This window comes from Martes martes (genome assembly GCF_963455335.1).
Source record: "Martes martes genome assembly, chromosome: 13".
NCBI lineage: Eukaryota > Metazoa > Chordata > Mammalia > Carnivora > Mustelidae > Martes > Martes martes.
Window position 1 is genome coordinate 52,075,769 of NC_137901.1, and position 23,832 is coordinate 52,099,600.

At 49.8% G+C, this 23,832-nt stretch overlaps 1 protein-coding gene across 2 annotated transcripts in view; it reads left to right on the forward strand.

Annotated features, from left to right (window-relative positions):
* The window catches only part of EMILIN2 (elastin microfibril interfacer 2), a gene marked incomplete at its 5' end in the record, with an annotated part of 53,367 nt that extends 29,772 nt beyond the window's left edge, over nt 1–23,595 (forward strand). Inside the window, 6 exons of one of the 2 annotated variants that reach the window (XM_080821833.1) lie at nt 301–476; nt 5,213–7,141; nt 17,662–18,069; nt 19,298–19,330; nt 19,894–20,022; nt 22,660–23,595. In XM_080821833.1, the coding sequence (XP_080677959.1) occupies nt 301–476; nt 5,213–7,141; nt 17,662–18,069; nt 19,298–19,330; nt 19,894–20,022; nt 22,660–22,997 (3,013 nt within the window). In that variant the 3' untranslated portion in view covers nt 22,998–23,595. The remainder of the gene's footprint in view (nt 1–300; nt 477–5,212; nt 7,142–17,661; nt 18,070–19,297; nt 19,331–19,893; nt 20,023–22,659) is intronic. The other variant, XM_080821834.1, reaches the window with a different exon arrangement.
* Nucleotides 23,596–23,832: the final 237 nt, after the last annotated feature.

A 23,832-nucleotide genomic window follows, 5' to 3' on the forward strand; every position in this document is an offset into this window, starting at 1 on the left:
TAAAACAAAAGCTCAGTTTGGGAGTTGTGGGGCCAGGCTTTTCGAGGTGGTCTGTCTCTGGCCGTCAGTGGGAGGGGACCTGGGTGCAGGTGGGTCTAAGAGATGGAAGAAGGAGGCCAATCTGATTTTGGCTGAACCCCAGGGGGTCAGGGCTGGACTGAAGAGACCAGTGGTCCCCTCTGGGTCAGCTCGGAGAAAGCAGACAGGGGCTTGGATCCTATTCATTCTGGTCCGGGTAGGGGAAGGCCAGGAACGCTCTCAACAGCCGCAGTGAAGAGATGCCACGCTTTTCTTCGGCAGGTATCGTGTGAACTTCAGACCCAGATATGTCACCAAGTACAAGACAGTGACACAGTTGGAATGGAGATGCTGCCCCGGCTTTAGAGGGGGAGACTGTCAGGAAGGTCCCAGGGACCTTGTGAAGACCCCCCGCCCCACGCCTGCCCGGCCTCGAAATAGCATGAAGAAAGCCACAGGTAACTTCTTTGTGCTTTGCTGTGTGTGACCACCTCCAGTCTTTTCAGCGTTCCTGCAGACAGTGGGATTTATGATTTTCAGTGGCAATCTCTCCAAGGTCTTCAAGAACACACATATATGCCTGCAGGAGACACATGTGGCATGCAAATTTATTTGCAGAAGCAGTAGCAATCAGAGACAGATTTTTTTTTTTTTTAACAAGTAAATTGCTCTGTTAGGACTAACTTGTGAAAGTTAAGGACTTAGCGATAAGTGCAGGGCATAGTTTCAGACTGGTGTGGTGTGCGGCACAAATGAGAAGAGATTCAGAGGTAGTGATGCTTTGTTTTTGCTTTTCATCTATAAGCTCTCATAAATCTGAATTTGAAGGAAAGAAACTGTTGTTGTTTTTTTTTAAATAGTTAAATCCGAATCGTTCTCATTCTGTTTGGGGTGAGATATTTGCAAAGCTAAAAGAGAGAGGCATCAGTGAAGTTGTTCTTAAATCTGTTTCTGAATTTTCTTGAAGTAGCACAAACTCAGTGAATAATTAAGAAAGCAGTGATAATTTTCACCTTTTTTTTGGTATAACATTAAGCAAATGACTTTTATGGATTAAAAATTGTCCTTTTATCTTTTCTCTTTTTTAAGTTCAGTGAGAATAAATGTAACCTAGGTTACCTCATGAATTTGATGGTTGTCTTCAAATGATTATATTTTCCCATGAGGTATGATCAATTTTGAAACTTAGTGTTTCCTAATATTATCTGTAAAATAGATTTTAAAATAATTTTTTGAAAAAAGTAATGCATATCAATTAAAGAATGCTTATAAAGTATGGAGAAATACTTAGTTACACATAATCTCACCACCATATATTAACTACTGCTAACGTTTTGTTATCACATATTACTCACTTCCTATGTCTGCACATATATTTTGTTAAAGAAAAATTTACTTATTCATCCCACAAATATTTATGGAGCTTCTATATCTGGCAGGCTGTATACTAGATACTTGGGAAAAGTGAAAAATAAAACAGGCAGTCCCTGAACTCACAGAAGGCAAACGTCAGACAAGTAATTACAGTGAGTCATCATAGATAATATGATGGGGACACACGAAGGGGATCTGTTGGATCAGAATAGTTTACTTTTCTTTCATTTTTATTTTATAAAATTTAAGCCTGTATGTAGTTTCCTGAGTAGAATAGCTTTAAAAGGACTATTAGGAAAGCAGTGACCCTCATTCTCCCCCACTTTCCCTTCTCAGCGGTAATTCCTTTCAACTCTTTAGATCATTTTTTGGAATTTACCTCCATATCTATTGACCTCTCATCATGGAAGGTGAGGGTTGGACTCCTTTTCCTCTGCTTTCCAGCACATGGCTCCTGTACCCTCATCTTTCCATACAGTTTATACCAGGTTTTTAGTTTAATACTTATTGTTTACATTGTAGTAACTGTATAGATAATGTTCACAGCTGAGCCATGTAATATACTATGAATCTGTTGTCTTTCTTACACAGCTTTATGGTTTCTTTAGAGTTAGTAATTGTCTTATATTTTCCTTTGCTTGATTTTTTTTTATGTCTTTGTCCCTATTTCAACCCAAACTCTCCTCTGGATGATTATCTAGATGTCCACTCATTATGTTTAGACATATCAGTGTTATCTTCCTGAAGGAGTCTATCCTAGAGCTTTCTTACCTACCCCACCTGGTTATCCTCTTTTCCTTGTTCACAGCTGCCAACTGGTGATCTTACTTGTATCTTTCCCATTGATTCCCTCTTTCCTTTACTCTCTGCTTGTTCTCAACTTACTGCCTTGTCTTGGTAAAGCACATCCTCCAGTAGTTTTTTTTTTTTTTAAAGATTTTATTTATTTATTTGACAGACAGAGATCACAAGTAGGCAGAGAGACAGGCAGAGAGAGGGGAGGAGGCAGGCTCCCTGCTGAGCAAGGAGCCTGATGCGGGGCTCGATCCCAGGACCCTGAGATCACGACCTGAGCCAAAGGCAGAGGCTTTAACCCACTGAGGCACCCAGGTGCCCCTCCTCCAGTAGTTTTATGAGATTGTGTGGGAGGTACACTTTCTATTATTGTATAGTCTGAAAACATTTTTATTCTACCTTTAGAATTCTAGATTTGAGATAACTTTCCTTAAGGATTTTGAAAGTATCACTCAATTTTCTAGCTTCCAATGCAGCTGTTAAAATGTCCAAAACCATTCTGATTCCTAATTTTTTTTATACATGACATGGTTGTTCTGTTTTTTTGTTTTGTCATTTTAGTGAGATTTCGTAAGGGAATGAAAAGGAAGTGCTTATCCTTAATCCACTATCATTATAAAGAACATACTATTTTTTAAAATTATTTATTTGAGAGAGGGAAAGCGAGAGATCGTGCACACTCAAGAATGAGTACAGGCAGAAGGAGGGGGAGAGGGGCCGAGGGAGAGGAAGAAGCAGACTCCCCGCTGAGCACAGAGCCTGATGTGGGGCTTGTTTCCAGGACCCTGAGATCGTGACCGGAACAGAAGTCAGAGGCTTAACCAACTGAGCCATCCAGGTGCCCCAAGAACATGCTATCTTTAGAACTTATTTTTTAACTTGGAGCACCTGGGTGGCTCAGTGTGTTAAAGCCTCTGTCTTCAGCTCAGGTCATGATCCCAGGGTCCTGGGTTGGAGCCCCACATTGGGCTCTCTGCTCCGTGTGGAGCCTGCTTCCTCCTCTCTCTCTGCCTACTGTGATCTCTGTCAAATAAATAAATAAAATCTTAAAAAAAAACTTATTTTTTAACTTAGTCTATAATGACCAACCATTCATTAAATAATCTACGGTATCATTTAATGACTTTTGAGAGTGTGATTATTTGAACACCATCCCCTACTGTTGGTCACTTAGGTTGTTTGTGGTTTTTCACTATTGTAGATAGTATTTGTTGTTTTTTGTTGTTGTTGTTTTTTGTAGATAGTATTTGAATAAACATTTTTTCCTCTTAGTATTTTAGATTCATCCCTGATTATTTACTAGAATAAACTTCTAGAAGTATAATTGCAGGGGCAAAGGGATTCTGAGATTTTGATACATAAGCAAATTATCCTTTCAAGAAGTTGTGGCAGTTTCCACAGTCACTGGGAGTGGATAGAAGAAGCATTTCCTTACATGTGGATTTTCCCCCAATCTCCTGCCCTTTGCTTTCATTTCCTTTGTTCAGAATGGCATTTCATCTGTATGTGATTCAACAGCTTGGTTTTTTTCTCCTAGTGGCTTGAAGTAGAATACTTTTTTCAGTGTGGAAAATAAGGTATTCTTTATAGTTCTCTGCTTGGGAGTTTGGCCATCTGAATTCTAGTCTTGGTTTTACCACTAAGTTGATTTTAATGAATAATAGCTGTGGTTATGATTGTGTACAAAAGTTTAGGGGAGGAAAAAACAATGAAGAGTAGACTCAAATATCTGCAGCATTCTACATTTACTTCTAGTGGTTGTTCAGTGTGCCTTAATGCATTTTATTTCTTTGCATAGATTGTGTTTGACTTTTTCCACCTGTCAAGATAGTCTCCATCTGTGCAGGCTTGTCATTGTTTGCTCCTTCCTTCCTTCCTTCCTTCCTTACTTCTTTTCTTTGAGATTTATTTATTTCAGAGAGAGAGAGAAGTGGGAAGGGCAGAGGGAAAGGGAGAAGCAGACTCCCTATGGAGCAGGGAGCCCAACGTTGTTCTCGATCCCAGGACCCTGAGATCATGACCTGAGGGGAAATCAAGAGCCGGAGGCTTGACCAACTGAGCCATCCAGGTGCCCCTGTTAGCTCTTTCTAGTGTTCCTCGTATTCTGCTATCCATGTTCAGGGGCATGGTTTGCTTCTAATCTCCTGTTACCTCAGGTTTCAGTAATTTTTTTGTTTGTTTAGTTTATTAATCACTTTATTTTCATTTTTATGACTCATCATCTTTATAACTTTTCTTCTTCCTTTCATTCAGACTATTTCCTTGGAGGTATATTTCTCAGATGATCAAAAATTCAATGTTTATATTCTTCGATTTAGTGAATTTTAGTATATATGACCACGTGGCTTTATTGTTAGGAGATGACAAGAGGATCACTGCTCTATCTCTTTTGCTTTTAGTTTCCCCAACTGCATAAGGGTGCTAAACAATGTCTGTGAGACTCCTTTAGCCTAGCAAAGTTAATAAAAGTCAAAGAACATTTAGGAGTTGCCTGGAGGATAACTTACTGCTTATATGATATCATACCACCCAACAGCTAATGGGCGGATCTTGCCAAAGTGGCTTCTTGTGGTTTTACAGTATGTAGCCAACCAATGGGTGTGGTTGCTGTTCACTAATGTGGGAATGATGTGCTCGTATGACTGAGTAGATTAAGAATACTCCCCTTTAGGGTGGAAGAGACCATTGACTGTCTATTATGTGCCATGTACATGTTCTCTTAACAACCCTAGGAAGGAAGATAGTATCTCTGCTTGGTAGATGAGGGGGTTATAGTTCACAGAAGTTAATTAACTTGCTCAAGGGCAGACAGTAAACAGTGAAGCCAGAATGCAAGGGAAGGTCTCTTGGACTCAAAGCCCATAGTCTTTTTCTCTCTACCACAATTGCCTGTGGTGAGAGGGGATCATACGTGAAGGTTTAAGAATATTCCTCAAGTACACTGTTTATTGGCTTTGCAGAATATGGGAAATGGTAGAACATGTTAAGTCATTTCTGACTCATTTCTGTCATTTCTTTGTAATAGATAATGAACCAAGCCAAGTCTCAGAGCCCAAGAAGACTTTGTCACCAACTCGTGCAGCAGAACCAAGCCAAACGGTAGATCCAAAACAGGGGCCACAAGAACTTCAGGAAAAGAAAATCCAGGTGCTTGAAGAGAAGGTTCTCCGACTCACAAGGACAGTTCTTGATCTCCAGTCTTCCATTGCTGGAGTGAACGAAAACCTCAAACATGCCATTCAGGATGATGCCAGCAAAATGCTGGCATCATGGCTCAGTAACCTGCACCCCCAGCAAGTGCCCGACAGTGCCGTTGGTGGAGACACGGAGACCGTCCAGCTTCCCAATGTCCTCAACAATAAGGAATCTGGCATGAAGGACATCAAGTCTGAGTTGGCTGAGGTCAAGGATGCTCTGAAGACCAAGAGTGACAAGCTGGAAGAGCTGGATGGGAAGGTAAAGGGGTACGAAGGACAGCTCCGACAGCTCCAGGAGGCTGCCCAGGGCCCTACGGTGACCATGACAACCAATGAGCTCTACCAAGCCTATGTCGATAGTAAGATTGATGCCCTGAGAGAGGAACTCATGGAGGGAATGGACAGAAAGCTTGCTGATCTGAAGAACTCATGTGAGTACAAGCTGATTGGTCTCCAACAGCAGTGTGATGACTATGGCAGCAGCTACCTAGGAGTGATTGAACTTATAGGAGAGAAGGAAACAAACCTGAGAAAAGAAATAAATGATCTTCGAGCCCGGGTACAAGATCCTTCAGCTCGGTCAGACTGCTGTGGTGGTGAAAAGAATGGTGACTTTGGGCAACAGATTAGGATGTTAGACCAGAAAATCGAAAGAGTTGCTGAAGCCACCAGAATGCTGAATGCACGACTGGACAATGAATTTGACCGCCTTGCAGTTCCAGAGCCAGATGTGGACTTTGATGCCAGATGGAATGAACTAGATGCAAGGATCAATGTGACAGAGAAGAATGCGGAAGAACATTGCTTTTACATTGAAGAAACCCTTCGGGGGACCATTAATGGCGAGGTGGATGACCTGAAGCAACTTCTTGATCAGAAAATACGGTCTTTGGAAGAGCGCCTGGGGACTGTTCTCTTGGGGGTGGCCAATAGCACTGAGGCAGAACTCACCCCCCCAGCCTCAGCCTTACCGGGGGTGTCAGGGGCTGGGAACAAGCAGGTCCTGATAGAGTTAAATCACCTGAAGAACAAAGTTCAAGTTGTGGAGGATATTTGCCTGCAGAACTTTCCGAGAGAGCCTCATGGGATAGAAGATACTTTGCCAAATGGAGAAGACCACCTAATGGGTGATAGTTTGAACCTTTTGAAATCTCTGAATGACACAATGCATAGGAAGTTTCAAGAAACCGAACGTAGCATCCAGAAACTTCAGCAGGATTTTCGTTTTCTTTATTCTCAACTAAACCACACAGAGGATGATGTGAATCAGCTCCAGAATGAGCTGAACAGCTGTAGAGAAGGTAAAAACACGGCAGTGGGTGGGTTGTCTGTAGGGGGTGAGCAAGGAAGGACGGTGGAGCCCCTGCCATCTCCCCGGGACCCCCTGGCCCATTGCTGCAGCCAGCTGGAGGAGAGGTGGCAGCAGCTGCAGAATCGGGTCCTCTCTGAGCTGGACGCTTGTAAGGAAAACACACACGGGGTCCAGAGGGACGTCTCCGTGGTGGAGAGCAGGGTGTCTCACCTGGAGAAAACCTGCAGCAAGCTGGACTCCATCTCAGGAAGTCTTCAGAGGATCAAGGAGGGGCTTAACAAGCATGTCAGCAGCCTCTGGAGTTGTGTCAGGCAGATGAATGGGACACTCCGGTCACATTCCAGAGACATATCTGGCCTGAAGAATTCCGTCCAGCAGTTCTACAGCCATGTTTTCCAGATTTCTACCGACCTGCAAGACCTGATCCGATTTCAGCCGTCGGCAAGTAAGTTGACCTCTACAGTTCCATTTCTTGTATTTGCTTGCCACGTGTGTCATGCTAGACTTTGGATGGCCCGTGGAACTAACTGCATCAGTCCTCCCCTAAGTGTGGTTCGTAGGTTGGCGCCAGCTTGTGAATCACTGGTGCTGAGTGGCAGTGAGATAAATACCCACATCGAGAGTATTTGGAAACTTTTATTGAAAACATTTTGTCATCACTGTAGCATTCACCGTCTGTGCATTTTACAGAAGTATCAGGACAACAAATTGAAAATGAAAAAGGAATACTCCTTCTCCACAGGGAGGATGGCAAATGTCCATCTGTGTATTTCTGTCATGTTGCTGAGCGTAGAGTTGGGGTCCCGTTCTTGGCATGACAGCCTGGAGCAGTGGATATTGTTGTCCCATTTTTAGTCAGGGAGCCTCCTGTATGCTTACCGGTTCACTTGTCCACAGCCTCGCCTTTCGTTTGCGGGTGTCATTATAATCTTTGTCTGCATCGTCTTCAGGCTACCTCCTCTTCCCTGAAATCTGAGGCCTGGGAGATGGCAAGTAGAGTACTGTCCTCTTCCTTTCCAGAGACAGGGACAAGACGCTGGGCAAAAAACATTTTAGTGGCAGTGACTATTGAAGGCCATATGGTGCCTAGAACCACTGTGCCTAGAGCAATGCTTGCTACATGTTAGATGCTCAGTAAATGTTTGTTGAATGAATGAATGAGTGGTTCCTTAATAACATGAAGTAATATACGCAACAGAGTTCATTTCTTTGCTACTTAAGGGTTCAGCCCATCTTCCCTGAAGGACAGGGCTTCTCTTATACCTCCATTCTTTCATTTAAGTTGTCTCAGTCATGAGACAGCCTTCTCTAATTGGAGGCAGGGACTGAAAGTGAGTTCACATTTATTGAGCACGTTCTGTGTATCAGTACTGAGCTGGTTCACTCAGGGGGCATGTCTTAGAGCCCCCCCAACCACCTCATGGGGAAGGTGCACTGCTTTCCCCAGGGGAAGTGTACCCAGGGGGACATAGCCAGGAAGTGGCGGAGCCGGGATGCAAACCCTGGGTGGGCTGCATCCAAGAATTGTCTTCTAGTCCGGAGCCCATTTCCTTTTCATATCCCAGAGTTGAACACAGATTTACTGGGTCCAAAAGGACTTGATGAGGGCCAACTGTAGGCCTAGAAGGACCCCACTTCCTGGCCCTCTCCCTGTTTTCTCCTCTTCCTCTTTGGCCTTTTATCACCTTTTTCACTCTGCTCAGCTCCAGGTGACGAAGGCCGTCACATGTTGAACTGAGAATTTATGGTCTGGAGTGGGCCTCTAGTATTTTAGGTCCAAGCTGAGACCTAAAACCCAAGGAGGGGAGGGCTAGAGCATGAGAGGGCGGGGGAGCCATGGCGAGTTCCGACTAGGTCCCCAGGAAGCTGAAAGGGCTGAGGTAGTCAGGTGGGAAAGTGTTTTGGTTGTTCCCGGAGATAAGGGGCTTGTAGATTAAGGGGGCACCCAGGCCCGCCAGGATGGGGAAGCGGGCCTTCACCCCAGTGCGAGGCCCACGACACTACACTATTTATAACCCTCCCCCTCTCCCAGGCCCACACAGCTCCTGTATCTCTGGAATGTTGAGTAAAGGTCACAACACTGTGTGTGTTCATAGAATGATTGTCCTTGGGGTGACAGCGCTGTCTGGACTGTGCTTTATAATAACAGATTGAACCAGATATTTCCAGTTGATTTGCAACTCCCAGGCGGTGTGGGAAGCTGTGTTAACTCTTTCACACTTGTCTATCATGTCAGAGGTGAATGTCTTTAAAGAGAATGTAGCTTCTCAAAGATTATCCTTCTGGAATGAATTCATCACTGTGAATGTAGAATGTGTGGACTTTCGAGAATTCCATTGATTGAAAAGAACCAAAAATAAACAAGCAGGGCTTTCTTTCTTCTTGTATAGCATCCAGGTCTGGGAGTTCTGGACCCTGAATAGCAGAGGTCCCGGGGCAAATCAGGAGTGAAGGTCACAGTGAAAGTCATACATCGGCCAGTTAAAAAGTCAAGTGAACCTTTATTGAGCACCTGCTGTGTGCAGGGCTCTGTGAGAGACATGGAGAGAATGAGTAGCATGATCCTGACCCTCAAAGCATTTTCATTCAGAGTGGGAAAGCCACACAGGTCTGCAGAGAGAATGGATGGGATAGTGTGTAAGGCCCAGCCAATGCTGTAGGGTTTATCCTTTCAGTTCCTGAGATCTCACCAAGCCTCTATTATGTGGTAGTTAATGAGCTATGTGTGTGGATTATGTGGATGACAATGCATGCGACAATGACAGTCTGAGGGCCAACAAGCTGGCCTCGTGAATGTTTTACTCTGGTAGAAAGACAGTCAATGCACAGCCAAGCAAATAGTGATCTGATTTCAGCCAGTCCTCTGTCCACAAGGAAAGACACATCAGAGTAAGTTCATGAAGAAGAGGAGACAGCAATATATTTTAGGTGCATGGCCAAGGGATGGAGATGACATCTTTGTAGAACCCTGCAGAGATCTGTGGGAAGTGTTCCAGGCTGACAGAACAGCATGTTCAAAGGCCCTGAGGCAGTAATGAATTTGCCCTGTTTGAAAAACTCAGAATGCTAGTTTTATCAAGTATATGAACAAGGGGAGTAGGTCCTAAGCATTAAGATCAGAGAGGGGGTGGGAACCATATCATGGAGGATTTTATAGGTTATGGTAAAAGATTTAAGTATGATGAGGAACTATCAGAGGATTTTGACCCATGCAGCATCTATTTCCTGGGTTTGCAATCCCAGCTACCTCCATGCTTTCTCTGGGGCTTTGGGGAAGTCATTTATCTACCTAATTACCTCACTTCCTGCATCTTTTATTTGGAAATAATAATGACACTTACCTCAAAAAGTTGGTTTAAAGAGGGTTAATACTCATAAGGAGTGGAGTATTAAATAGTGCCTGGCCCCTGGTAATCACTCAGTGGGCATTACCTATTATTTTAACCCTCTGTCCCTTGTAATAGATGTTTACTCTGCTCATGACTGAAGTTTTCTCCCTTTCACTTCCTACAAACCCCCAGGTACTCAGTCTCAGAGAACCAGAGCAGCCTGTCCACAGAGCAGACATGGGATGAGAGCCCTGCATGTCAGGCTCCTGGATGCTCTGTGGAATGTTCCAGATACCCAGTGCTGGTTTTCTCTCTTTCCCTTTCTTTCTTTTTTTTTTTTTTCTCTTTTCTAAGTCGGGGGTCAGGTGGGAAGTACAAAAAGCCCAGAAATCTCCCCTCCCAAGCTATTCAGGATTCACGTTCAAATACTTCTGTTGATGAGAGGCTCAGCACTCGGGACGAAGTTAGGTTGGTAAGTCCTCTGTCCTGTCTGATGTGGCCATAGGGGTTTGGCCCTCTCCCTGCCCATGCTCACTCCCAATGGGGCCCTGCCCTTCTGGGTGCCACCCTTCTGGGTGCCTTTCCCTGGGTTGGCATCTTGCGGGGTAGGAGTAGCTCTGTGGCAGGCAGCTCCAGGGTCTGCCCCCTTCCTGGGTGAAAGGCATCTTTTCCCACCTGGGTCCCGAGGACTGCCCTGGCCTGTAACTTGAGCCTCATCAGCAAGGCCGTGGCTGGCTGCCCTCCTTTGACAGCCGGTGCATCCCAGCCTCCTGATGTGACCCAGATGCTGAGTCCTGGCTAGATGCCAGTGTTTGCGCTGTGCCTCTTATTATGGGAGAGAGGGGGCTTCCTGGGGTTGAGAAACCTGGGGCTCCCGTTGGGTGTGGACAGCAGGATGAGGAATACTTCTGTGCATCAGGGAAGCTCTCTTACCCTGCGTCACCATTCCAAGAAGGGATGTGCCCGCCTAGATACCAGGATGTTGTTTCAACAGACCCCGGTGACAGCCGCATTACTTCCTTTTTCATATCCCCCCATCTGTTTCTTCTGTTCATGTTGGAGGGGTGTTTCTCTTAGTACTTGCATTAGACGAAGCACAGTGTTTCGTTTCGGAGTGTTAGAGATTTAGGAATCCCATCTTTATCAAGTTGCTTAATGCAAGCTGAGCCATGAGAATGAAAAAGCATGGGTTTTCCAAATATTTAACCATAAAACTTGGTGAGAGGAAGAGTGGTCTGATGCCACAGTGCTGGCATGGGCTCTCAAGTTGAAATTGGCTGAATCTGGGGCTGGTTTAGGTCCAAGATAGCATGATGGACCAAGTCAGGGTTTTTTAAAGATATAAAGGCGAAAACAAACTGCGCACACTCAGACCATCTTGATTGACTCCAGCAAGATGCACCCTTTGACCCTGTGGGCATCTGTGTTGGTCATGTCCTTCGGTCGGCGTCAGTAACAGCTGCTTTTCTGCATCGTAACCTTGAATTTAGAACAGTGGTGTTCTCAGGGCTGAGCTCTCCCATAGCTGCATGCAAAAGTCCTCAGGGAGCTTTAGAAAAAGAAAACTTGGTTGGGGAGGGGAAGCAGTCAGGAGATTCCTGCTTAACAGGGATGAGACATGACCCAGGAATTCGTTATCAAATTTGTAATTAAAACAAAACAAAAAACCCCTAGTTCTGGTCTCAGAAGCAGAAGGAAGGCCACTTCAAAGGCAGCAGGATTATCACCACCCAGGGCAAACTATGCCCAAAAGAAGGGGAGAAACAGGGAAGAAGGGAGAGGAGAGAGAATGGAACGGGGACTTTGACACTGGGGGGCAACCAGAGGGGACTTGGTGTGAGCCAGTCCGCTTGCGGACTCTTCCACACTTTCCATCTCCCTCACTACAGCTTTGTAGTAAGTCTTCAGCCAGGGAGTGTAGATCCTGTGCATTTCTACAGGGATTTTAGGATCCGCGTATGAAATTCTTTTCCCTCCCCCCAGAATATTCCCACGTGATGTTGACGCCCGGCTAGGTGAGACTCCCCCAACCCTGGGATTCTGTGCTTGCAAATTCTTTCCCGTTTCAAACGTCTCACCGCCACGAGTACGTCTGTCTGCGTCTCCGTGTTCTCTAGGTTGTGCTGGCGGGAGATATGGCCCCGATTCCGGGGTTTCCGCGTGGTTGCGTCGGGACTCGCTCTGTCGCCCTCTCTAGGAGGCCACGCTGCGCTCCTCCGTGGCTCCCAGGGCTTCCTGTCGTTCCAGCCAGAGCCGCCAGCCGCGTCCAGGTCACCGCGTGCTCAGAGTAGAACCGTGGCCGGGAGACCAGGTCAGGGGCTGTAAGGGGTCTCCCCGCCCCAGCCGTCTCCGGCAGGCCTGCAGTGCTCCGGGGGTGCCCGGGGGCCCTCGTGCGTCAGCCGCGCTGCTGCGGGGAGCCGGAGCAGCCCCTTCCCCGTGGCCCACGCTGGTGGTCCGCTGCGAAGACTTCGCCGGCGTCCTGGGAGCGTCTGGAGGCCCGAGGGCCACCTGTCAGGCTTCCCCGTAGGTCGGCCGCCCCCTCCGCCGGACGCCCGGCACAGTGCGTGACAGCCGGGGAAGCGGGCACCGGTTCGGTCTGGTTGGCAGGCGGGGGCCGGGCCTGGCCTGTTGAACGGACCAGGCGGATGAGGCGGGAGGGGTCGCTGGCCTTCCCGCAGCCCAGCCGGGCCGGACGCCGACACCGCAGGCCAGCCTGTGCCCCTGCTCTGCCTCTGGAACAGACGCCTCCACGGGCCCTCCTTCCTGCAGTTTCCCGCCACCTTACAGCCGGCCTCCCTCTGGGGTGTCCTGGCAGCGCAGGGCACAGACACAACCCGGGCTCCTGTCCGCCCTGCCAGGGCGCAAAGCGGCCGCAGGACCGCCGTGTTCCTCGCACGTCGTCTCATGAGGACCGCGGCTGGGCTTCCGCAGGTCTTAGCTTTAGTGAAGGCGGAATTGGCGTTTGATAGGAACTCTGGGTACCAGGCCCGGCCGCGGAGGGCTGCGGTGCTGCTAGTCGGCTGGGGCGGCCTGAGGCCACAAGGGCAGATCAGGACTGGAGCGTGGGGCGGCAGCGCACGCGGGGTGCGGCCCGCCCCTCCTACGCCTCCCTCAGCTCAGACGCCTGGGCAGCAACCCTGGGCTCTTCGGGACGGCTCAGTTCAAATGGTCACTCTCTGAATTAGAAACACATGTTGAGTTCAGAAAGATAGCCACGGCCAGGAGTGATCTTTCCAGAATGAGCAAAAGGCTGTCCCAGTCTTTGTAATACATGTATCTGCGTTGGAAAGGACATGTGATACGGTGATGCTGGGGAGCCGGCATAAGCTAGGGGTGGGGGGTGGGGCTGAGGAAATGACTGGACCCAGGGAAGCTTTGTCTTCACGGCCCTGACGGATACCTCTTGGAGCAGTCAGCCTCTCACAGCAAGCATGGGTGCCCTCCGCAAGGAGATTAGTGGAGGATATTTGTTTATTCTTTTCCCTCTGGCTTTCACCCTGTGTGACAAGCCTGGGTGTTGAAGGAGTGATGGATATAAAAGAACAGTCTCTGCGGACCAGCATTGCCCTACGAGACCCCCAGAATGACGAAGACTCTTGGCCAAAATTCAAGTGCCTAATGCAATGGCTGGCTGGGAATTAGGGTGTGGCCCCTAGTACCTGCCATCCTTATAGCCTTCATTCATTCACCAAACACTTAAATGTCTCAATGTTATGCGGCCGTGTGCCAAACCAGAGGATAAAATCTCATTAAAATGTGTCCTCAATGGCTCATCATCCAACATGACTGGAATGATATTAAAAAATTGAAAGAGCTCCCAGGAGCTCAAAGTGCTTCTAGGTTCAGAGGTGGGATTGTTCAAGCTCTGTTAGGCAGATCCCTGCTGGCTTCCTGGGAGAGGTGGTGTCTCAACCGGGTCTTCAGGGAAGGTGCTGGAAGAGGCTGTTTTAGGGAGTGGGTACATTAAAAGCAAAGATGCAAAGGCAGGGAAGCTCAGAAGAGGGCAGGGCACCAATGAGGACACAGGTTGCGGGAGGAGTTGGAGCAGGGGGGCTTGGGATGTTGGGAGAGATTCGGCTGGATTTTATGAGCATTGGGAAACAACTGCAGATTTTCGAGCGATCCTATGTCTAGAAAGCTTTCAAAAAGTGCATTCTGAAAAAGGTGTGGAAGGAGGAGCCGAAGTATTTCAGGATTAGAATCAGCAGGACTTAGCAACAGATTGTGTGTGTGTGAGTGTGTGGAGGTGTGTGTGAGTGAGAGAGAGAATATGACTGAGTGACTGGATGCGGGGACCAGGAGAATGCTGGTGGCTTTCAGAGAAAGAGCGTTGGTTTGGAGAGTGTGGTAGGAACAGGTAAGAAAATAAGGACCAGTTCAGGGGGCTCGTACTTTGCTGGCAGCCATCCACTGAGGACTGAGGGAAAGTGTTTACTTTTAAATTTTGGATGGAGACACATACACTTGGACTACAGGACAGGAGCCCTAGGTGGGGGGTAGGGAAGGAAAGAGGCCTGAGGAGTGACGTGGATGGGGCAGCACCAGAAGTGAAGGGAGGCCAGCTGGGAGGCAGGGTTCTGAATGGGGGGCACGGTGTGAGGAGGAGGGAAGGGAGGACAGATGCAGAGTGCAGGCAGGTGCGCTTGCATTGGAAGGCAAGGGTAGAAACAGGCCCTTGGAGAGTGTCTTCTTCAGTTACGTTTTATAAAAATAAATAAACTCGTACTGAAAGGCTTATAAGGAAACCACCCCCTGTCCCCACCTGTCCCTGGAACTTCTAGCTCCCCAGAGGCAGCCACATGCAACTCTTTTGGCTATCTCTCCCTGATATTTACCTCTATATTTCTAAATTGACTTATTAATTTTAAATATCTCTCTGTATAGATATTACATAACAAGTATCACCTATAGGCATTAGTTTATGTATTAGGCTCACTCATAGCTCTTCTGCTTCCCCGCTCCCCCCAACTCCCACTAGAATTTACCACTAATCAGTAGTCGATATTTATGCTATTATGAGCTAAATAGTTCAATATAGCTGAATATGATTGTGTTGCATTTTGTTTTGCTCTTCTTTGAATTAGTAGCAGTGTTATATTATTATTTGCTAGATTTTATGTATCTAGTTTTGATTCTTCTTACCCTAGGGTATCCTCTCAACATAATTTTCTATTCCATATAAGGTAGCAGATCATTTGTTGGTTCCATTTTTATTTTATTTTATTTTTTTAAATTCATGACCTCCCCTCTGGGGTTCTCTCTCATCCTGATTCCATCTGGATGGCTTATTCTCTGGACTTGCTAAAGGGCTTTCAGTTTGAAACTTCCTTTACTACCATCCTAGAAATTTCTTGAACCTCTCCTGTCTTGGGCTGTTTGCTCTTTTTCATGGTTTACTTGTTTCAGTGGAACATGCTTTCTAAGCTTTTTAAGAGGCCTGATGGTTTTTTTTTTTTAATATTTCATGTCTGAAAATATTTATTCTTGAATCATAATTGATGGATATTTTGGTTGGGTAGAGAATTCAAGATCAGCAGTTATGCCCTCAAAATTTGAAGACATTGTTCTCTTCTGGTTTCTGTTATTGAGAAGCCTGATGATGCTCTTTGGATTTAAAATAACTTTAAAAAAATTTTTCCCCCTGAAAGCTTATAGGATCTTCCCTTTTCCTCCGTGTTCTGATTGTGCCTTGGTTTAGGTCTTTTATTTAATAATTGTGCTGGAATCAAATTGTGTGTGTGTGTATGTGTGTATGTGTATTTGATGCTTCTCACCTTACCACCTCATTGTCTGTCCTATGTCTGTTTTTCTGATTTTTTTCTTGGAATATTTCTGGACTAATTTTCTTTTGGTACCCTTCCTGTTGTCTATCATTTCATCTTCCTGTTCTACCTTCTGAAAGATTTCCTTGATTTTATCTACGAAACTCTTTCATTGAATTTGCTTATTTTGGCAAGCATATATTTATTAGCAAAGGCTCTTCCTGATTCTGATTATGCCTTTTTATACCACTCTATACTTGCATTGCTGATGATGTCTTTGGTGTTCTTTTTGGTTTTGTTTTGTTTTTTTGAGAGTTTTACATGTTTCGTTTCTTGCATTGTGTATTTCTTCAGAGTTCCTTTTCATTAGTTGGATGACTTGTTTTAGTCTGTTTCTTTTTGGAGGCTCTCCTTGCATACCAGGTGATCTTGACCATGGTTCACATTTGAAGGTGAGGCACTGGATAAGATTTCATGCTGGTGGGCTTCATTATGGGGTCAGTTTGAAGATTCTCCCTTTCTCCAACTTAAGCTATAAATAAGTGTCCTGGGAGCTGAGAAGGGAAAGAGGGTTGGGAGCCTCCTAAATCAATGGGCAGACTTTGTGTTTCCAAACTGTTCTCTCCTGTCCTCCATTGTCGCTGATGTCCCCATGCCTGCAGTCCCTCTATCACAGTTTCTGTCTAACCCAGCACTTCTCAACGACGGTTTTGAAGAGAATTGAGGCCTGATGCTGTTCCATTGAATGATGTGAATTCTCTTCTCTTGCAACTAAGTGTTAGCTCTGTATTACCCTTCGGATGACTGAGAAAGTGGTGAAGCATTCTCCATAGGGTGTAATTCTCTCATGGAGCCCTGGTCAGTCCCTTTGGGGCTGGGCGTGTGTGAGCTTCATGGCTCTTTGGTGGAAGGGGAGCACGTGTTTGATCGCTGTAGTTACCTTAGTGAGTTTGGAAACAAGACAGTGGGTCAAAATGCAATCACTGATTTTGCCTGGACTTCATTGGATAGTTTCGGGACCTGGGCTCTGCCAACACCATACCGACTGCAGAGGTGGGTGGGGTTTGGTTTTGAGGCCTCTATCTGCCAGTCCTGGTTATTTTTAGCTGCCTCGTGGGCCCTCAGGAAGCCTTCCTGGAAGCCTGCCTGGTTCCAGGAATGTATTCATAGCAGGAAGGGGAGGCAGCTTCCTGGTGTGTCACAGCGCCATCCCTCGAGGGCAGGAAAACGTGAATCAGCAGGTTCCTCCCGTGGAGATTCCCGCAATTGGTGATCTTAAGACGGTGGCAAGAGGCGTGGGGTATTTCTGCTCCTCTGGGACCTGTGCCTGCTGGAGAGGAGCCTCCAGCTCCCTGACGCCTGCTGGGGTCATGGTGGCAGCTGCATTCAGCAGGGCCTCGGCCTGTGACCGAGGAAACATAAGGTGGTTGGGGGCAGCGGGTCCTGTTCAGTAATTTGTGACACACCTGTGGTATCACCGTGTGGAGAAATCCAAAGTTTCAAGTTTCGGTGCTGGGGCTAAGAGTGGTGCTATTTTGGGGAGTGCAGCCATTGTGTAGAAAGGCTGAAAATCCTCCCCCTACCCCTTGGGCCCTGGTCCCCGCTGACCTCACCAGCTTCTGGGTGACCTGAGGGCAGCTTGACCTGGGGCTCATCTTCTGAAGCTGTGAGGCGCGCTGTCCCCACGCTGGGGAGGCTGCTCTGGGCTCGCCAGGCCAGTGCCCACGATGCTGTTGCTGCTGCAGGCACAGCCACCAACCACATACCTGCCTAGGGAGCTGAGCCTGTAGGGTCTCACGGAGGGGCCTGGGCTGAGCAGCCAAGTCTGAGGTTTTTAACCCTGCCTATTTCTCTCCACTTTTCCAAATGCTCAGCGGAGGAGCCCTCTGAAGCACCCCCGGCCGGAGGAAAGGCCCCGCAGGTGCCTGGAAAGCCCTCCCACCCAGCTCTGGTGGAGGCCCCCACGGAGGCCTCTCGTCCCGAGCCGACTCCTCTGCCGACACCGAGTGCTCCCACGCTTCCTGAGGACCCCAGAAAACGGCCACACGCAGGCCAGCAGCCTGTCCTGCCCAAGAAACCCCCGCAGCCGCTGCCCCCGCCAGCATGGCCAGGCTGGACAGGGCTGCCCTTCTTGCCCGGCTCCACAGGGGTCATCATGGAGACTGGGGAGGCCGGGCCTCCGGGGCGGATGGGCGTGTCAGGGAGGGGCCTGCCCCAAGGAGTGGACGGCCAGACGGGGCAGCGGCCCATCCCCAGCACCGAAGGCTTCGCGGGAGCACCAGGTAAGTCCCCCGCAGCTGGCACATCTGAGTCTGGGGTAGGGGAGGTTGGGTGTTGTGAGAATATATGGAGGGTCAGCCTGAGCCTTAGGGGGTCTGCCGCAGGGTCCTTCCGGGTACAAGTTCCAAAAAGCTCTTTAGAGGCGCTGAGGGATGAGTTCATGCTGATTGAAACCCCAGAGGCTGGGCAGCCCCAAGGATAGTGCAGTAAACACCGCATCCCACTTCTGGTAGGAAACGTACCTGCGAGACTCCCAGTGTGACCTGGGAGCCTGCACAGCAGCGGAGAATGTCACCCTTCGGGGTGGGTGGGCCAGAAGGTTCAGGCTCAGATCTCAGGGACGTGACCCCAGGCTTTGGGGCCTGGGGCAGCTTGGTCATCCCTGTAAGGCTCAGCTCCTTCACAGGCAAAAAGCAGGGTAAATAATAGGAGCTTAGAGGTTGGAGGAGAAAAGCCTTGTTCAGTGCGTGTGAGCTGTGGTGGGGGGACGGTGTTGGGGCAAGGCGGGAGGGAGGAGAAAAAGGGAGCGAGCCTGTGTGGGACTCCTGCTGCGTGCCAGGGACTGAATCAGGTGCCCGCTCTGCAGTAGCTGTCCTCGCTGCACTGTGCTGTCCGTAGTCATTCCGTTCAACAGATGGGGGACAGAGGCTCGGGGCCTGGACAGGGAAGCAGGGTGCTGCGTGGGACAGAGCAAACATGAGCAGGCTGACCCCAGCAGGGAGGCTCTGGTGCCCCCGGGGCCCCTGAGGTGCCATGGCCTCCAGGCAGGAGGGGCCCGTGCTGGGAACACGAGAAGCCATGGGTGCTTCGTTCCTGCTCAGCCTCCCCAAGCTGCAGCCATCACAGCTCTCCCCCAGGCACCTGTGACTCTCCAGGGAGGACAGTTTTCCTCCTGTTCGCGCCATGCCTTACAGCTGGTTATAGTCTACGACGCCGTTTGTCCGTCCGCACTTCCAGCCCCCACCCACCCACCCACTCGTGCATGCACGAAAGACCCAGTCCAGCATCCTCCTTTCTCCCCCAGCCAGCTTGCCCTCAGGGCTCTTCTCTGCTCAGGGAAAAGTGGGCTAGTGAGGAAGCAGGCACAGTGGGGACATGCCTATGCCTCTGCTCCTGGGAAGGCAGCTTGGAGTGGGGGCCTAGTTTTAGGTCTATTTAAAGAAATAGCATGAAGAGCAGGGAGAAAAAGTGGGGCTACTGTTTGACATTCGACCCCATTTTGTTTTCCAGGATACCCCAACTCCCCTCCGGCAGCCTCCCCAGGTACGTCTGCTGGGAGACCAGGGCCGCCTCTGCCCCTCTCCCGCCTGTCCTACCTCCTCCCTCTGGGCTGATAATGTGGGTGGAAGTTGGGGGCTGCCAGCGGGGCGGGGACCACTGCCGACTGGACTGGGCCCTCAGAGAGGGGCAGAGTCAGGCCCGAGACCAGGACTTTCCCTCAGTCATCAACCATTAGCTCATGGAGTTGGCCAAGAGGCTCCCTGGCTGGGTCTGTGCCTGGTGTGGCTGTGCCCAGCTTCCCAGTGCCCCACTCCATGCCCGCCCTGAGCCCCCGATGCCCAGTGTCACGCAGCTGCCCACACGTGCCTGTGGCCTCACAGGCCCACCCCCAGCCTGTGCATGTCCTTCTGCTCAGCAGCCCTGGCTACTGGCCTGACCAGGACTGGTCTGGCCCTTGTGTGTGAGCACTTGGTGTCCCACGGTGCTCTACCACCTTAAGGCAAAAGAGTACAGTGAGGCTGCCTGCCCAGCCTGGTACAGAGGCCTCCGTGATCCAGGCCCTGATCTCTGACCCCTGTACACGCTCCATGTCCTCTCGCCTCCAGGGGTTCCAGTGCCTTCTCTGGTGTCTTTCTCTGCGGGGCTCACCCAGAAGCCTTTCCCCAGCGACGGGGGCGTCGTCCTCTTTAACAAAGTGCTGGTTAACGATGGAGATGTGTACAACCCTGACACCGGTAAGCTCGGAGACTGTGGGTGGTCTCCCATCGACAGCGCCCCCGTCCTGTCTGCTTCCCTGGGTCCTGGGCAGGGGAGCGCCACACTGAGCAGCTGCGGGCACGTGAGGGACCAGCTGGCCCGTGGTGCTTTTCCCGGCTTTGTGTGATTTTACAAAGACATTTCCAGCTCACAGGCTGCAGGGCGGGTGGGTGGGTGGGTGTGCAGTAACATTTTTTAGTCATGAGATCAGTATACCTGCTCTTGGCCCATGCCAGGGGAATCGTTGTGCCACTTGTTTGTGGAGGTTGTGGGGCTCTGCCCACCAGTCACTGTGCCCCGGCCCCTTCCTGCTGTCCCTCCATGCCATTGGGAGGCCCTTTTCAGTATCTGTTGTTCTCATACCCTGAGACTGAGGTCACCTCAGATTCCTGTTGTGTAGGTTTCCTCCTTTCTGCCACACCTGAGCCTGGGTTTCTGTCCATCTTTGTCCCCGGGGACTGGAGTCAGACCTTTCCTGAAAGGCCAGTGTGTCAGGGCCCCACTTTCCTGCCGAGCCCATGGCAGCCTGGAGGGAGGTACCTGGGTGTCCCCGGGGCAGGTCAGGGCAGAGACCCGAGGCAGGTGCTGAGGGCCGAAGCAGCCAGGCGGCCTTTCCTGAGTAGGCCACAGACTCTGAGGAGCCGGTCTCTGAGCCCATCAAGCGCCAGTGTGCTGAGGGGCCCCCACGGGTCTTCCCTGAGGAGCTACATGATGGCAGGTGGGAGTTCAGGGAGGTTACGAAGAGGCAGATGAAACGGGGTTCCTTCATGGCAGAGTTTTTAGCCTCCCCCCCACCCCCGTCTGCCCCGCATGGCTACTAACAAATCCCACTGTGGTTCTTAAGTTTTACTGAGCATAAAAATTATCTGCAAAACTTGGAAAAATGGAACTCGGTGTCCTCCAGGCCAGTTGAAGTCAAGCTCAGGACTCTGCTGCTGCTTCTTTTTTAAAAATATTTTTGAGAGTGAGCAAGTGAGCATGAGGAGAGGGGCAGAGGGAGAAGCAGACCCCCCACTGAGCAGGGGGAGCCCGATGCATCCCAGGACCCTGAGATCATGACCTGAGCCATAGGCAGACAGGTAACCGACTGAGCCACCCAGGGGCCCCAGGACTCTGTATTTTTGACCTGCTCTTGAGGCACAGAGGTAGACTGGGGTGCGAGACGTATCTTAGCTTCCAGAGACCTTTACTTTCCATGCAAGTACAGCCTCCTCCTGGGGCCCTCACTCCATGCTGCCTTGGTGGTGGGGACAGCTTGTCCACAGTGGCTTCATTTCAGGCACATTCCAGGATGCCCAGCCCGGAACTGTATCTTCTTGTTGAGCAGTTCCTCATTAAAAGAAGTTCTGGGGAATTGAGTGTGGATTCAGCACAGGCAGTCTCCAAGCGAGGGAAGAGGCCACGGGCTCACAGTGCTGGGACCAGGTCTGTTTTCAGGGTCCAGGTGCCCTTCAGGAAGACCGTGCAGTGCCAGAGAACTCACCCTTACAAGCAGAGAAGACAGCATGGTGGCCTGGCGTGTGCTCTTTTCTCAGGGCAGATAAAGACCCAGCCCCTGAGGTTCCTTCTCAGCTCCTTCTCAGCGGCCCTCTGTTCTGTCATTCTTGGCCTGTGATCAGGGTCCATGTCCAGCCCCCTCCCCACAGCCCAAGGGAAGTGGCTGCTCCTGCGTTGTGGATGGGCTCCGACTCTGGGTTTGGGGCCAGTTGCCGCTTTGCAAATGGTACATCTACAAATCCATCTCCTCTTCCTCAGGCCGTCTCCATACCTCTGAGCACTGCTTCCCCAGGCCTAGAACCTGGCTTATATCTGGCCATGAGTGGATGCCACCTGTATACTGGTCCAAGACAGGCAGCCTGGCTCTTCTGCATGAGGGCTGGCTGTGGTCTCTCCCACAAGCTTTGTGGGTTCTTTTTGGTCCCCTCTCCTCAGGAGGCAACTCAACCATTTTGTAGATTTTGGGCCCAGCACACAAGTTGTGAAGCTTATTCTAAGTGGGTCTTGGGGAGCTTTCCATCCTGGAGAAAACTCCCAAATGGCAACCATAACCTGGGTGGCTGCTGCTGCTCCACTACACCGTGGGTGGGGGGGAGGGGGGCCTGGCCCCAAGCTGGGCCTTGGCCTTGTGTCTTCACACCTATGCTGCACACACAGCACAACGAAGGCTGGTGTATCTTGCAGCTGGGAATGTTAGAGGGTCTGAGCTCTCTCCCAGCAACGCTGGGTAGCTGTCTCCATGCATGCTGCATGGCTGCAGGGGCAAGTTCTTCTGAGGGCTGCTCTGGGTGGAGGGGAGTTACGGTGATCGTACCACATGCTGGGGGTTTTGTAGAATTTGACCTCTTCTGGATGTTACAGCAGAAGATGGGGTTTCACCATGAGGACTGGGTTTGTTGCAAAGAGCAGTGCTAGCTAAGGGGGTCTGTTGCTTGGTGGGTGTAGGGCAGCTGCAAATAGAAAAGGGCTACCTTACCTCTATGGGTCGGGTGACCAACTCTCCGTTTTTCTCCTGAGACAGTCCTGGACAGAAGGTTAGTCTCCCAAATCTGGGTTAACTGACAACTGTGCCAAAGGTGCTGATTGTGTCCCATGAGTATCTGCCTTCCTCCTCCCAGGCATCTTCACGGCTCCATATGATGGGCGCTACCTGATCACGGCCACCCTCACGCCGGAGAGGGATGCGTATGTGGAAGCTGTCCTGTCGGTCTCCAATGCCAGTGTGGCCCAGCTGCATACAGCCGGCTACAAGAGGGAGTTCCTGGAATACCACCGGCCCCAGGGGGCTCTGCACACTTGTGGGGGCCCTGGGGCATTCCACCTCATTGTGCACTTGAAGGCAGGAGACGGTGTCAACATCGTGGTGACTGGGGGCCGGTTGGCTCACACGGACTTTGACGAAATGTACTCCACGTTTAGTGGGGTCTTCTTATATCCTTTCCTTTCTCACCTCTAGGGTGGCTGGGGAAGATAGTCATTAAGAACTGGGAAGCCTTAATATATGCAGTTTCTGTTGTATGTATGGAGCACTGGTCTAGTTTCCTGCAAACATCCCAACACCTTCCCCAAGATCCAGGCCCAACGGGGCTGCCGAGGCCACACACCTGAGCGTCCCTGGTGGGTGGCAAGGACACATGTGCCTGGCCGCGGCCTCCTGTTCTGCCTGGCTACCTGAGAAGCGGGGTCCCCCCTATCCCGCGGCCACTGGCTCTGGCACCGCATTGGCAGGAGCTCTGCTCACGGGACCAATCGGGTGCCCACTGCAGAGAGTGACCTGCTGCCAGGAGGGGAGAGCTGCTGGGCTACCGGGTGGAGGGGATGTGGCCGGCAAGGCCAGGCTGGTGGCCACATTCTTTATTCCCAGATCCTGCAGGAGAGAAGGTTAAACACTGAAATGCTGAAGCCACATGTGCTGTCACAGAGACTGGGGGCCATGGTGCGGGCTGGCCCGGGAGACTGAGCAGCCTGGGCTGGGGGGGGGGGGGCTCCTTGAATGACCTGTACATGTGAAGTGCAAAGACAGGGAGTGTCAATAAAGATGTAAAACCACTGTAAGTTATTGAAGTCTGGTACCATATGGATTGAGAGGTGTTGCTAAAAAGCAAAACAGCAGAAAGGTAATTGACTTTTTAAAAAATGGCTGTTAGAAAGTAAGCTTGAAGAAATCAATCTCAACTATGTAAATGTTACCCCTCACTATGCAAACTACACGCTTGGTGTTTTTTATTTGTGTAAAAACAAAACAAAACAAAACAGATGGGCTTGGAGGTCAAGGCCCCCCTGTGATGCCT